This window comes from Impatiens glandulifera, chromosome 4, assembly GCF_907164915.1.
Source record: "Impatiens glandulifera chromosome 4, dImpGla2.1, whole genome shotgun sequence".
Classification (NCBI taxonomy): Eukaryota; Viridiplantae; Streptophyta; class Magnoliopsida; order Ericales; family Balsaminaceae; genus Impatiens; species Impatiens glandulifera.
The window spans coordinates 58,415,515-58,430,901 of NC_061865.1; the positions used below are offsets into that span (position 1 = coordinate 58,415,515).

At 32.9% G+C, this 15,387-nt stretch overlaps 1 protein-coding gene across 2 annotated transcripts; it reads left to right on the plus strand.

The window, feature by feature from the left end:
* Positions 1–746: 746 nt before the first annotated feature.
* LOC124933548 (cullin-associated NEDD8-dissociated protein 1) lies at positions 747–15,052 on the plus strand. Of its 2 annotated transcripts, XM_047473962.1 has the most exons (29): positions 747–897; positions 2,864–2,976; positions 3,044–3,213; positions 3,499–3,709; positions 4,377–4,548; positions 4,707–4,836; positions 6,174–6,288; positions 6,378–6,535; positions 6,630–6,753; positions 6,939–6,989; positions 7,066–7,148; positions 7,856–7,940; positions 8,014–8,115; positions 8,211–8,309; positions 8,651–8,761; positions 8,868–8,951; positions 9,247–9,387; positions 10,437–10,529; positions 10,640–10,761; positions 10,865–11,027; positions 11,111–11,350; positions 11,732–11,980; positions 12,077–12,253; positions 12,338–12,484; positions 12,935–13,051; positions 13,883–14,051; positions 14,267–14,344; positions 14,423–14,561; positions 14,646–15,052. In XM_047473962.1, exons 2-29 carry the CDS (start codon positions 2,941–2,943, stop codon positions 14,740–14,742), a joined length of 3,663 nt encoding a protein of 1,220 aa, XP_047329918.1. In that variant the 5' UTR covers positions 747–897; positions 2,864–2,940; the 3' UTR covers positions 14,743–15,052. The 2 variants fall into 2 exon arrangements, with proteins under 2 accessions (XP_047329918.1, XP_047329919.1); XM_047473963.1 differs by lacking the exons at positions 747–897; positions 2,864–2,976; positions 3,044–3,213 and adding exons at positions 2,370–2,443; positions 2,520–2,613 and having other exon boundaries at positions 3,537–3,709.
* Positions 15,053–15,387: the final 335 nt, after the last annotated feature.

The following is a 15,387-nucleotide window of genomic DNA, read 5'->3' on the forward strand; positions in this document are numbered from 1 at the left end:
TTTAAATTTAAATAAAAATTTTAACATTTCAACTATCTTAATTGATTGTGTCAAACAAATATTGTAATAAAATATATTAAAATTAATTTTTTCATATATTTCTTTTACACATAGAATTGTAATTGAATTATAATTATATAGTTTTCATATAATATAATATAATAATATATATATATATTATATAAACTTAATTACAATTTAATGCTAATTCTCATCCAATTTCAATCATACTCATTCAAACCTATCATTATAGTTTTTAGATGATTTAAAATATTTAAAATAGAATTTAGTTATTAGTTAATTTGTCAAATTGAGAATATTTATAGGGCAATTGAAATTAAATACTTATTGTTTTAAACCTTATAATTTGGAGTTATTTGATGTTAAAATTATAGAAAACTAGATTTTGTCTTAATAATTTTAAACATAGTTAACTTATTATTTATCAAAAAAAGTCTAAATGAAACGGTACTTAAAAAAACCCACATAATTCAAGTTGTATAAAAAAATTAAGATAAAATATTTTTTTTTTTATAAATTTAACAATTATAAATCCCAATAAATACCCTCAATTTGAGAATTCTGACTTTTACTTATATTTAAAATATAACTTATTATAGAATACAATTTGAGTAAAATGGGTTGGATTACTTGGGTAGTCCGACTCTGTTACATCTTTTATCGGGTTAGGGTTTAAAGCTACCCGCTCCGATTCCGTTCAACTTCATACACAAATTGGGTTTCTTCTCATCATTCTCTTTTCTCCAAATTCCCTTTCTTGCTTGTTTGTTCACTGAGAGTCTCTCTTGTCACACCTACGGTGATAATCTCTAATCGACGGCGGTGCAATCGCCTGTTTATATGTAAACTCTGGCCCAGAAATATAGGGTTCTTGAGGTAAGAACAGTGAATTTGATTAACTCCGTATCTTACTACCATCTTTCTACATTCATATGTTGACGGAGAAAGATGGATGCTGTGAAGTGCATTTTGTTATATTGTCCACTTTCCATTGATTAAGTCTTTATATCTTGATTCCCCCTCCCTATCTAAGTCTATGATTGATGGAGGAGAAAAAGTGGCATTTTATTATATTCCACACTCTTTTAAGTTTGGGTTTGCGCATTAATTCATAAAAGGTTACTTTTCTTTCACCTTCTTGAAAATTGAGGTCTTCTTTAGGATGTGTGCTACTGCTACCACAGTAGGTTTCCCAATGATCGTGAATGTTTATCATTGAAAACCCATGATGAATGCAATTGATCGTGTATGTAATGTAAGCCAATCGACACCTATGTGCTTAAATTCGGTTTAGTAACTTTGAACTAATTGATTTACTCGTGATGAATGCAGACTATGTATGTTAGTCATGTGGATGAGATGCTTATTTGTGGGTTTAGCTTCATTAAGTCTGTAGGCAAACCAATACCTTGACAATTGACTGTTATGACTTCAAATCATTCAGTAGATGTTCCTGTCAAGTTGTAGAACATGTGATAATTCACAGAACCAGTTTATTGCCATATGTGTTTTGTCTATCCTAATTTTCCCAGTTATAAAATATAAGATTATTCTTGATGAAACTGGTATAATCTGGCTTAACATGTTTAATCTAACAAGTTCCTTTCTCACCAGCCATGGCACTTCAAATATAAATTTTATTATAGAGAATGTATTTACTTAGATAATAGAGATTATTTAATCATAGGATACTGAAAAATCATAATATTCTAATCAAATATTATAATTCTCAATCATATAATATTAATACTATATTATGAGATATTATTATAATCTAATAATATACTATTTAATATTTCAACACTCCCTTCAAATTCAAGTTATTAAGTTTTACAAGATTGAATTAGATTTGCAACATGTTTTAAGCTTTAATAGTTGCAATCCCTTTGTTTCCACTATTGTGCTTTGTCTCGTGTTCTCTAGGCTTGATCTCCCACACTCTAGTTTTTATCACCTGTTCTCTGGTTTAGTCTCTCACTCTTTAAGGTCTCCAAGCTTTGATGTCATGTTAAAAATTAAAGAGAAGCTTTATTATTAAGAATGAGTTTACTTATACAATAGAGTTCATCATTATAACCAAATATTATGTTCCTCAATCCTACATATAAATTCTAAACTTATAATATGTTATGATATCAAATATCCCAATGCACATTAAGGCTCCTTTGAATTGTATTTGCTCCAATATTTGCTACGAAGTGCTGTAATTTTTTCAGTAATCTATCTTTCAAATAATCTTGCCTGCTCCCCTTACCTCGCGGGATGGCGTCTGTGTTTCACATTAAGAACTTTGGCGGTGATTTAGGAGATTAGAAACCTCAACGAATGGAGGTTTTATTTAGTCTCCATATCCAATGACTTCAAGCGTAGACCAACGAGCTGAACCAAAACTATAACCTAGTGCCTCATGCTAAGATCTCATATCAGTCTCTTATAAAATTAGGACAATAGTTTATTTGTTTCCTAAAGTCTAGACTCAGGGCACCCCTTGTTTGCAGATTCCGAACTTCCACATTTTAACAATTGAAGGGATAAGTAACACTCCCAATAAAAAGGCTGTATTATGCAACAAGTTTATGGTTGGAGCAAATGGTAAGCATTTGAGTGGTTCAGATATGACTTAAGTGGAAGGCTCTACATGAGCTTCATCATGAATTTGTTATATTCTTGTCTCGTATGTTTAACTTTTATTGAACTTATTAATACTTCTTAATGGTTTTGATTTCTTTCTGTTAATCATATTATTAACATGATTATGTTATTTACACTATTTTTTCTTTTTGAAGTTATACACAAAAATATACTCTTGTTGATCCTCACTTTGTCTCGTTTGTTTGTGTAGGAGTTGATGTGATAGACTGTCTAAGTGCAGCTAGCTGTTGAGTTCTGTGGAAAGGACACTAATCAATTGCTGAAAAAATGGCGAATATATACATAGCTGGCATATTGGAAAAGGCACATCACTATTTTTTTTTCTTCATTGTGATTGCTGATTCTGATTTAGCATAATTGCTTTTTGTAGATGACAGGCAAGGATAAAGATTACAGATACATGGCAACTTCTGATTTACTTAATGAGTTGAACAAAGAAGGATTTAAACCAGATGCTGAACTTGAAGTCAAGTTGTCAAATATTGTCTTACAACAGCTTGATGATGCAGCTGGTGATGTGTCTGGATTAGCTGTGAAATGGTTTGTCTGATGTCTTTCAATATATTGTCTAATTTGTCTTTTTTGTAGTCTATTATTTTCTTGATTGTTTTTCATTTGTAGATAGAATCTTTGAAGTGTTGAGAATAATTTTAGCATGAAATAAATAGCTAGCTTATTTCTGGAAGGAGTGTAGTTGTGGTCTGATTACTATGTTGGACACTGTCAGCTCTGCATCGATGCTTTATCCAGAAACTGTGTTAAGATACTAGGATATATATTTTCATGTTGTTTGAATTTAATATTATTTGTCTTTGTTACTGCCAGTCTTGCACCATTGGTGAAGAAAATTCGCGAGTCTCAAGTTGTTGAGATGACTGTTAAACTCTGCGATAAGTTGCTAAATGGGAAATGCCACCATCGCGACAATGCAAGCATAGCTTTGAAGACAATTGTGGCCGAGCTTCCTAGTGTATCTGTTGCACAGTCTGTAATTGCTTCAGTATCTCCACAGCTGATAAGAGGAGTCACTACTCAAGTAAGTGCATAGATCTCATGTACATTTTTATATCTGGTTTAGCTTTTTGATTATAGAAGTAAACTAGTTTGATGGTATCACCTTCTTACTCAGCTTAACAAAGAGTTATTATGTATAATAATGTTTATTTGCATCCTTGAGGAGTTATCCTGTTTAGAAAAAATAAGTAAAATTTGAGGCTTGGCTGAGTAGGAAGAACCTTACATGCATGCTATTTAGGAGGTTCCTCCAGTTTAACGCAATATGAAATTTCAAATATGAATCTCTGATAACCTTTGGTAGTTGATCTTCAACTGAAAAGTGTTTAACTGGTTCTACTATGCGTAACTGTGATAAAAAAACATTGATTTGTTGGGATCCTTTTGACATTGTTGAACTGTGTTAAGGAAAGTTCCAGGTTCTTGTGTATGTGTTCTCCTTTTGATTTTTTTGGGTGTGAGGATTTCACATTCAAAGTGGGTGTTCATTAATTGTTAGCTTTCGTTGGTACTCGTGTAGTTACTTGTCTGCCTTAAAATTATTCTACCTTTATGCTCTGAATCATGATTTACTCTATCAAATTGTTTATTGATATTTTTGGCGCCATTAAGAATAGTTCTGACTTTTGAAGAACTAGTTTTATTTGTATATATTAATTTTGTTATACATTTTACCTTTTCTTTCATAGGTTCAAGGAACGAACACCGAGATAAAGTGTGAATGTCTTGATATTCTCTGTGATGTTCTTCATAAGTATGGAAGTCTCATGGTTTCAGATCATGAACTTCTTCTGGGTTCATTATTGCCACAGCTAAGCTTGAACCAAGCAAGTGTTAGGAAGAAGACTGTTTCTTGTATAGGTAAGAACAAGAAAAAACCAGGTTCTTGATTACAATTATATCCATAATTTTATCTCTTACTTGAAAGTGTGCAGCATGCTCCCATCTCTAAAGCCATGATGTGGCATGTTTATGTTGGCTTTTTTATCACAAATTTCTCTAAGACATCTTTCCTTCAGCATCCCTGGCTTCTTGCTTGTCGGAAGATTTGTTGGCAAAGGCAACCGTTGAAGTTGTTCGTCTCTTGGAAAAGAAGGGAACAAAACCAGAAATGACCCGTACAAATATTCAGATGATCGGGGCCTTAAGGTAGATTCATAAATTCCTTTCTTTTTCGAACTTGTCTACTCTTCTTGTCCCTTCCTATTGATTAGATGTGTAGACCATTGTGATTTGATTTATGCATATCTTATAATTCTATCATTGGATTTGTAGATGGTGATTTAAAATCTAACTTCCTTTTCTATGTTTATTATAGGCTAGATTTTTAGTTCATAGAATATACCAAAGTAAAGTATGATTATAAATAATACTCCATCCTGAAACAAAATATTTCAAGGGTAGTCTGTATTATTCTTTGACCCAAAACACCCCACTTTTTCATGATTTAAGTTTTTCCCTGGATCGCACTAAAGATTGTAAAATGATTGTAAATGATGCTCCATCAATCCTGAATTGGAACAAATCAATGATGGTGTATCTTTTATTTGTTGATCCAAAACGCTCCACACATTTTTTATTCATTACAGCCTTGCTCAGTTATGAAAATAAAATTGTTGGAGCCGTAGTCCTCCATTTGGGATGTTGCAGAAACACGTTTTCATTTGGAAAAAAAGGATATTTCCATAACCCTTTCATTTTGGGATGGAGAAAATAGTAACGAAATTGGTGGTACAGTTGACACCTAGAGAGAATATCAACTCAGCTGCTATGTTCCATGTACCTTTTAACATTCGATGGTAGACTTAAAATCTAACTTCCTTTTCTATGCTTATTATAGGCTAGATTTTTAGTTCATAGAATATACCAAAGTAAAGTATGATTATAAATAATACTCCATCCTGAAACAAAATATTTCAAGGGTAGTCTGTATTATTCTTTGACCCAAAACACCCCACTTTTTCATGATTTAAGTTTTTCCCTGGATCGCACTAAAGATTGTAAAATGATTGTAAATGATGCTCCATCAATCCTGAATTGGAACAAATCAATGATGGTGTATCCTTTATTTGTTGATCCAAAATGCTCCAAACATTTTTTAATCATTATTACAGCCTTGCTCAGTTATGAAAATAAAATTGTTGGAGCCGTAGTCCTCCATTTGGGATGTTGCAGAAACACGTGTTCATTTGGAAAAAAAGGATATTTTCCATAACCCTTTCATTTTGTGATGGAGAAAATAGTAACGAAATTGGTGGTACAGTTGACACCTAGAGAGAATATCAATTCAGCTGCTATGTTCCATGTACCTTAACATTCGATGGTAGACTTAAAATCTCAAAAGTTGTTTTTATATTTTAACTTATCAATCAGCAAGGGTACAATTAAATGGAAAGTTGATTGTCACGGGAAGGAACTGAAAAAAAATCACTTTCTTGCAATATTTGTTTTAATTCATCACTAGCCATCTAACTACTTTGCTTTAGTCGTGCTGTTGGGTACCGGTTTGGCCCTCATCTTGGAGATACAGTTCCTGTACTAATTAACTATTGCACAAGTTCATCAGAGAATGATGAGGAGCTTCGTGAGTACAGTTTCCAGGTAAATATCATGCAACTATTTCTTTCAGATCCTTCATGCATTACAATTGAGTTTGGACATTTAGAATGACATGTAAATACTAATTGCAGGCACTGGAGAGTTTTCTACTTAGGTGCCCTAGGGACATTGCTGTCTACTGTGATGAAATTCTTCATCTTAGCCTTGATTATCTTAGTTATGATCCTAATTTCACTGATAATATGGAGGAAGATACAGATGATGATGGCCTTGAAGAGGAGGAAGATGAGTATGTGAATACTTATTTTTTCTTCACATTGTGTAATCAAATGATATCTTTACAAAGGACGTTTGCTTACTGAAATCATGTTGCATCCCTGTAGAGGGAGTGCCAATGAATATACTGATGACGAGGATGTCAGCTGGAAAGTTCGAAGAGCTGCTGCAAAATGCTTGGCTGCATTAATTGTCTCTCGTCCCGAGATGCTTTCAAAGATATATGAAGAGGTGTTTGGTTTTGAACTTATTATTTTGGGTTTACCAATTCTTATTTGACAATTTTGAGTACAGCTTTCAGGCGTAGACCATTTGTTGTAAAGTTTTTAAATTTCATTGAATATTTCTTGCGGATTAAATGTCGTATTAGATTAATTCCTTTTTTAAACTCTCATATTGTTAAACTTTTTCTACAGGCATGTCCAAAGATGATAGACAGGTTTAAGGAAAGAGAGGAAAATGTCAAGGTAAGCCTAAATGGTCTTTCTATACTAGTAAATCTTGCAAGGAAAAATTATTCATGTGGAATAATTAATTTTACAGATGGATGTTTTCAATACATTCACTGAGTTGTTACGACAGACTGGAAATGTTACAAAAGGACAGACCGATATAAAAGAAATGAGGTGAGTTTTGTTCATAATTGTGATTTAGCTTGGAATATGCCGGAACAGTCTATTAGAAAAATGAGTCTGCTAGCTTTTTAAGACGTGGAGACCATATTGGTATGCAATTGCTATCTCTTACATTGAATTTATTGGAGGTGGTGGGCAATTGGATCATACTTAATGTTTCAATGTGATATTTGATAAAGTTTCTTAACATTTGATCAAGAAGCGATGGTAATTATGTTGCTCGTGGACTTCATTTATGGTTCATTGATACTCAATGCTTAGCTTGTTTGACCGCACAAGTGTCATTGATTTTAATTTGGCATATAATAAAGCCTTCACATATGTCAACATTCAAACTGAATTGTAGTGGTGGTAGCAGTTGTATCAACAACTGTATTTCCAAACAGGCTAATTAATATTAGCATTAGTTGATGGAATAAAAATCTGATACCATGGTTCTATAAATATGATGTTGGAAAGGCAACATAATGCAAAATTAAATATAGCAATCTGTTTGTAGTGGTGATGATTCTTTATTTAAATTGACATGTTAAGAAACACATGGAACTTTATTTATTTTTCATCATTCATAGTAATGTGTGATTCATTATTGTTTTTTATAAGCTCTTTAATCTTTTTGCCTCTCCCACTCTTCCTGGCAATATCCAATGAAATATTGTTTTGTCGGTGGTTGATAATTCTTTTGGCATCATATGCAGTCCAAGATGGTTGCTGAAACAAGAAGTACCGAAAATCATTAGATCTATAACAAAGCAACTGCGAGAGAAATCTATCAAGACTAAGGTTGTAGTTTGTGTGTGCTGTTAGCATGGTTATGTTTTGGTCGTTTACACCTCTCTTTTATCATTTAATGCAGATTGGTGCATTTGCCGTTCTGAAAGAACTTGTTGTTGTGCTTCCTGACTGCCTTGCTGATCATATTGGATCCCTCATACCTGGAATTGAAAAAGCACTACTTGTGAGTGCACCCCTGTCCTAGTTTTAACTTCTAAAAGGCATAGTGCTGCCTGGATAATTTTGGTCACAAACTGACAAATTTCATATTTCATTCAGGATAAATCTGCTTCATCAAATTTGAAGATCGAGGCCCTTGTATTCACAAGATTAGTGCTAGCTTCACACGCACCTGCTGTTTTTCACCCCTATGTTAAGGTTGCAATGATGCCTATATTGTCCTTTAATGGTTCAGTAAATTTAACACCTTTGTTGACAATTATTCATGATCTCTTTATTTACATCAATGATTTCAATTACACTATATTATAATATAGATGATAATGATGGAATAAATTGCCACACCTGTATAGAATGTTAATATTGAAGATATCTTTTTATTTGAAATATATTTTGAAACAAAAATTTTTAAGCTGTTATATCATCCAGAAAGCCGGTTCCATATTTATTCACATACCTCTTTTGGATCTTATATTCCTTAAAGCAGACAGTTTGATAAAGGTTGTTGATTTAAAAAAAATTAAATTGTGATCCTTCAGGCTCTTTCCTCTTCGATTCTCTCTGCTGTTGGTGAGCGCTACTACAAAGTAACAGCTGAAGCATTAAGGGTATGTGGGGAACTTGTCCGCGTGGTACGTCCAGATATCGAGGTGAGATTTTATTTGCCCCATTCAAAGCCCCTTATGTGTTTCTGGGCCTTCTACTTTACCTTACTCAACCAGACTTATTCCAATGTGCTGATGTCTTTTCCATTAGGGTCATGCTTTTGATTTTAAGCCCTATGTTCATCCAATATACAAGGCCATTATGTCCCGCTTGACCAATCAAGATCAAGATCAGGTAAATTGTGTTCTCATATCAATAGGTAGATTTTATTTTTGTTTCACTTGAGCTGCTTTATATTTCTGTTGTATTCTCTCTTTTTATTGGAAGTAAATGCAATGGAATTATAGTCAATCTGGGAGTATGAGAATTTTGTTTTTACGAACTCATAGAATTGTTTCTTTTAGATAAATAGACTATCAATTACTACCAAATCTTGAGACCAACAAATCTTTTGTCCAGTGGAATAAAGTTTTGCACTTCATTGATGACTACCTATCTTGTGATACTTTTCTGTGGCCTTTCCTTACAGGAGGTGAAGGAATGTGCAATTTCTTGCATGGGACTTGTTATTTCAACATTTGGTGACAATCTCAGAGGAGAATTACCTTCATGCCTTCCTGTTCTTGTTGATCGAATGGGAAATGAGATCACTAGACTTACTGCTGTAAAGGTTGGCCTCTAAATCTACTGGCTGAAATTCAACATTCATTTGTGAAAATTTTAATTCCTATGTAGGATATGTAAGAATGCAAATTCTAATAGTTACCAATTTTTGGAGTTTTTTGAGCTGTGTAGAGTGTAGCTGACACTGTTAGATAAGATCCTTTGTGGTTTCAAATTCCTTAGTCTTGGTATTTGCACCTTGCTAGATGACGCTTATTGTGAATGTCATTTGCTTCCTGGGCAAATAATTTTTTTCTCAATGCGTACATACTTTATTTGCTTTTATCACATTACTACATAGTAGCATTATTCGTTATAGTGCAGTGATTTTAATTTCTTTTAATTTTATGAATATATGGGTAAATGCAGCACATTCCATCTATTTTAGCTTTGGGTCATCTGTTGTCTGAAAAGTTAATAATTCCATGCTTGTGGGCTTAGCGTATGTTATGCATAATTTCTTCAGATCATAATTGTCTGTCTAACATTCTTGTTTTGAAATAGTGCAAAAAAATGATTTTCTTATCCAGTTTGTTTCATGGCTTTACCAAGCATCATCCTGTTTATTGATTTTTTATATCAAATGCAGTGGTGTTATCACACCTGATAAGAGTTTGAAGGTGCTTAAAAAACTGATAAAATTTGAAGGAATTGTGAACTATTTATTTTTTTCTTCTAAAAAAAATTTCTGATAAAATTTGATAAGTTGATTGATTAATACCATAACATTGTATGCGTCTTATGTGCCAAAGTAGCCACTTTTATGGGCTGAATGGTTCAAGTTTCCATAACCTTATATTCATGCCGGAAAAGAAACATCTTTTCCTCATCTAGTGTGGGCGTGTCAAGATGTGAACTAATTCTAGATAAGCTGAAATGAATACTCAAGCCCTTGATGGAGAAACTAGGATATCCCTTTATTAGAGAGATTCCACAAAGTTCCTTAGTTTAGGAGAGATTTGATTATTTTTACTGGAATGTATTTCGTTTATTCCCTTAACTTTCTAATCTTATGGAACATCAGAAGTTGATTTATGTTCGTGGATGTTTGCTTAGGCTTTTGCTGTAATAGCTGCTTCTCCACTGCGGGTGGACCTTTCATGTGTTCTAGAGCATGTTATTGGAGATTTAACAACATTCTTGCGGAAAGTAAGTCGTGCTACTGGTTTATGTTGTTTACATTTTAAAGGAATAATTTAATTTTATGCACCATCTCTGAAACATTTATTAATTCATGTTTTCTTGTTGTCCTTTGCCAGGCTAATCGTCCATTAAGACAGGCAACACTAGGGACACTGAATTCTACAATCGTTGCTTATGGCGATAAAATTGCTTCAGCTGCATATGAAGTTATCATTGTTGAACTTTCTACTTTGATCAGGTTTCTCTTAGTCATTTGTTTAGTACTTATTTCTACTCTGAGCATGCTGTTTTTTTGTGTGTTGCAAAAAACTTATTCTAACTTCTTAAACTGTGTGCTTCAGTGATTCAGACTTGCACATGACAGCTCTAGCTTTGGAACTGTGCTGCACTTTGATGGCTGATAGGAGATCAATCCCAAATGTGGGGTTGACTGTTAGAAACAAAGTTCTTCCTCAAGCCCTAATGTTGGTGAAAAGCACGTTGCTTCAAGGACAAGCACTTTGGGTAAGTTCATAGCTTTCTTTCTGGAGCTTGTTGATGCTTTATATTTATTCTTTATAAACATTTTTTTTATCTTGACTCTACAGGCTCTACAAAACTTTTTTGCTGCCCTCATTTGTTCAGCGAATACTAGTTTTGACTCTTTGCTAGACTCTCTTCTATCAACTGCTAAACCACCTGTTCAATCTGGAGGCATCACAAAGCAGGCATTATTTTCTATTGCTCAATGTGTGGCTGTTCTCTGCCTTTCGGTGGGTGATCAGAAATGTTCATCTACAGTTAAGATGCTTATGGATATTCTCAAAGATGATGGTGCTAGCAATTCAGTAAGTCTTACATGAAAGAGCTTGGTTTTGCCAAAATCTTGGCTATGAATGTGAAATTCTCTTTGCCATGAATTGTCTTTTCCATTGTTACCTTGTTGATACTTCCCATTGTTCTAGACTAATTGATATAGGGCTTGTTGATGTAGTTTTTTCTTCCTTCCAAATAATCTGATTTTTGATAAAATCTCATTTGATGAAAATGTGGATTATTTGGATTAAATGACTAAAATGTCCTTTGTACTTAATATTTTAAAATGTTATAAAAAATAAAATAAGGGTATTTTACTCAAACAAGGCCTCTAGGCATAGTTTTTTCTGTATAAAACATATTTTCTCTGTGTTTTTTTGTTGGTAGTGTGCTTCATGTAGCTTTGCATATAGGTTAAACAACACCTTGCTTTGCTGTGCTTGGGAGAGATTGGGAGAAGGAAGGATCTAAGTACACATGCCCACATAGAAAGCATTGTTATAGAATCTTTTCAATCACCTTTTGAAGAGATCAAATCTGCTGCATCTTATGCCCTTGGAAACATCGCAGTTGGCAATTTGCCAAAATATCTTCCTTTTATTTTGGATCAAATTGATAACCAGCAAAAGAAGCAATATCTACTGCTACATTCTTTGAAAGAGGTATGTCACATATAAAGTTCCATCTGAGGATAGCATTTTTTTTAACATCTCCTAATTATGGAGCATAAGATATTTGTTTATCATACAATGTTACAGGTTATAGTTAGGCAATCTGTGGATAAAGCTGAGTTTCAAGATTCAAGTGTGGATAAGATACTTAGTTTGCTATTTAACCATTGTGAAAGTGAGGAAGAAGGTGTTCGCAATGTGGTTGCTGAGTGTCTTGGTAAAATTGCCCTCATTGAACCTGCAAAACTGGTCCCTGCACTGAAGGTACTAAATGCTAGACCAACTGTAGCTTTTTACCTTGTTTTTTCTTTTCCGGTGAATGTTGAACATTCTTTGATTTTCCTACAGGAGCGTATAACTAGTCAGACTGCATTTACCAGAGCCACAGTTGTCATTGCAGTTAAATATGCCATGGTTGAGCGGCCAGAGAAGATAGATGGAATTATTTCACCTGAAATCTCTTCATTCCTTATGCTTGTTAAGGATGCTGACAGGGTAATTGTCTATATACATGCTAGGAGCCCTATTGGGAAATTAGTATTTTGACACAATCTGAATCGCATTCAAGAATGAAAAATCGGCAAAGTTAAAATTAAAAGTGATTTTTTTCGTTTGGTAAAAAATTCTTTTTGGATCATTATCACATTAGTTTTTACATGATGATCCTAATTATAATGTAATTGTGTTGCTCCATTTGGCATAGGTTATTTTTGCGAAAATGATCAAATTATTTTGGGGGATCACAATGAGATTATTTTTTAGATAATTTTGGCGAGCATAACTAATGTAGATTTTTTTTATACCAAAACATGAAAACATTTATACACGAACAGCCTTGTTGGTAATCCGATTGTTACTGAAGAGAAAGTGTAGGATTTGTTATTAAAAACTTTTTAGCTTTTATTTTCCTCTGCTGACATATTTCCTTCGAATTGTAATCTGCAGCATGTCAGGCGTGCAGCTGTCTTGGCTCTAAGTACAGCAGCTCACAACAAACCAAACCTGATTAAGGGTCTTCTTCCTGAACTCTTACCACTTCTTTATGATCAGACGATTGTCAAGGTAACAAGGTCATATGATGTGAACATGTGTTCCCTTAAGGAACCCAGTTTCCGGTTTTTTGGTGATATAACTGGCATTATACTATGCATGAATAAACAAGTTAATACTGTCGGTACTATGTTTATTGATTATCATATGATTACCCTTGATGCATCATATTCTTTATTTTCACATCATTTGCGTATGGTGCTGTCTCATTTCTTGTTCTATATTTCTCAAAGGTTCTCTCTATGACAACACTAGATGGATTTTTGGCTCTATTAACTAAGGGTGTGTTTGATTAAACTGCAAATTAAGTGTTGAATGTTGATTATTGAATTGTAAGTGTTGAATAAACTTTTATGAAAATATCTAATTTTTAAGTAATTAGTATGAGTGTTGATTTTATAATATGCAGAACTATTTACCTTTGTAATGACATAAGTTGTCTCATTTGCATGGTTAAACTTATCCAAATCTTTGGATGCTCTTAATAGATTATGGGCTTAAGTAATTCATAAGTTACCTGATTAAATCAGTTTTTTATAGCTTAATTTAAGTTGAATCTAAATAATTAAGTTGTTAAGTAATAGTTAGCAAATGAACTTAATACAAATAAGCACCTAATTATTTAGAGTAAGTGATAAGATGTGTTTCCAAATGCTGCCTAAGTTTAGTTTTCAAACTTTATTGTATCCAGATAGTGTTTCCAAAAACTAACATTTGAATTGTTAACAGTATTTAAACGTAGTCCTGAAGTTATCTTAATCTGCACTACAAATGGGGGAATATAATTACCCTTGTTTATTTAATTTATTTTTGAGTTTTTAAGAGTGAATACATATGTTGCAGAAAGAATTGATAAGAACTGTTGATCTTGGACCCTTCAAACATATTGTGGATGACGGGCTTGAGCTAAGGAAAGCAGCTTTTGAGTGTGTAGACACGTTGCTTGATTCATGTCTTGACCAAGTCAATCCTTCTTCTTTCATTATCCCTTTTCTAAGATCGGGTCTTGATGGTATGTTACTTTGTTATTACAAAATGTTTGGCCTTAGTATAAGTGGATTATTTGTATAAAATGACGAAAATATCCTTAGTATTATAGTATTTTGGTTGAAGATTTGAATAATGGGGTTGAAAAATTGATGCTTGATTGGATGGTGGATTATTTGAAAATAACCCACATCAAAGAAGCTCTAAGATATTGGCTTAACTTGAAAATATTGGGTGCAGATCATTATGATGTGAAAATGCCTTGCCATCTTATCCTATCAAAACTTGCGGACAAGTGCCCTTCTGCAGTATTAGCAGGTTTGTTTATTTTTCTTTTTGTTTTGGCCAAGAATTTGTATCTGACATGTGCGTGCAACTGCTCTTGTTATTATTCAGTTCTGGATTCCTTAGTGGATCCTCTTCAGAAAACTATTAACTTTAGGCCAAAGCAAGATGCCGTGAAACAAGAAGTTGATCGAAATGAAGATATGATCAGGAGTGCCTTACGAGCTATCGCTTCATTAAATCGCATAAGGTAAAGTACACGTATAATTAAGTACAATATCTTTTGGTAAAGTTTTCAATTCGATTTAAATTTCTTCTTCTACAATTATTGCAGTGGAGGTGATTGCAGTCTGAAATTCAAGAATCTGATGAGTGAAATGGCAAAGTCTCAGGCTTTGTGGGAGAAGTACTGTTCTATTAGAAATGAGTGAAGATTGATTCAGGCTTCTCCGATTCCATTGTCGGTATGTTTCAAGTTTTTTTTTGGGATGAGAATGAGCGATTGAAGTTGTAGGTTAACGTTTGTTACCTCAACATATGACATACACTCAAAATGCAATTTCGACGGTAAAATGGTAAAAAAACAATTTGTTAGTATTTTTTCGTGTATAGGGTTGTTACCTATCTTGAACAATTCTGATTTCTGGAAAATGGTCATTTTTTTCATTGTTTTTGCTTAAATTTTTATTTAGAAGATAACTGGTATGACAATTTGAATCAATTGTGTCATGTTTTGCATTAGTTATGAACAATAAAGATAATTTTTATATGTGCTATTCAATATATTATGATATTTTTGTTAAAAATATTAAATTTAACAAATTTAAAATGATAAATATATCTTTAAACTATTTTATATAATATAGGAATTAATTATTTGTTCATCTTTGTATACAAATTTACTGAAAACATTATTTGACTGAAAATTCATACATAAATAACAAGAACACACAAAACCCTTAACGTAAATTATTGTTGATTTAATTTTGTGTAATCAGAATTTTGTTTGGGTAACATTTATAAAATCACAACTTTTATTTAATTGAAAAAGGAAGAAGTTAATTTCAGTTTTTTTA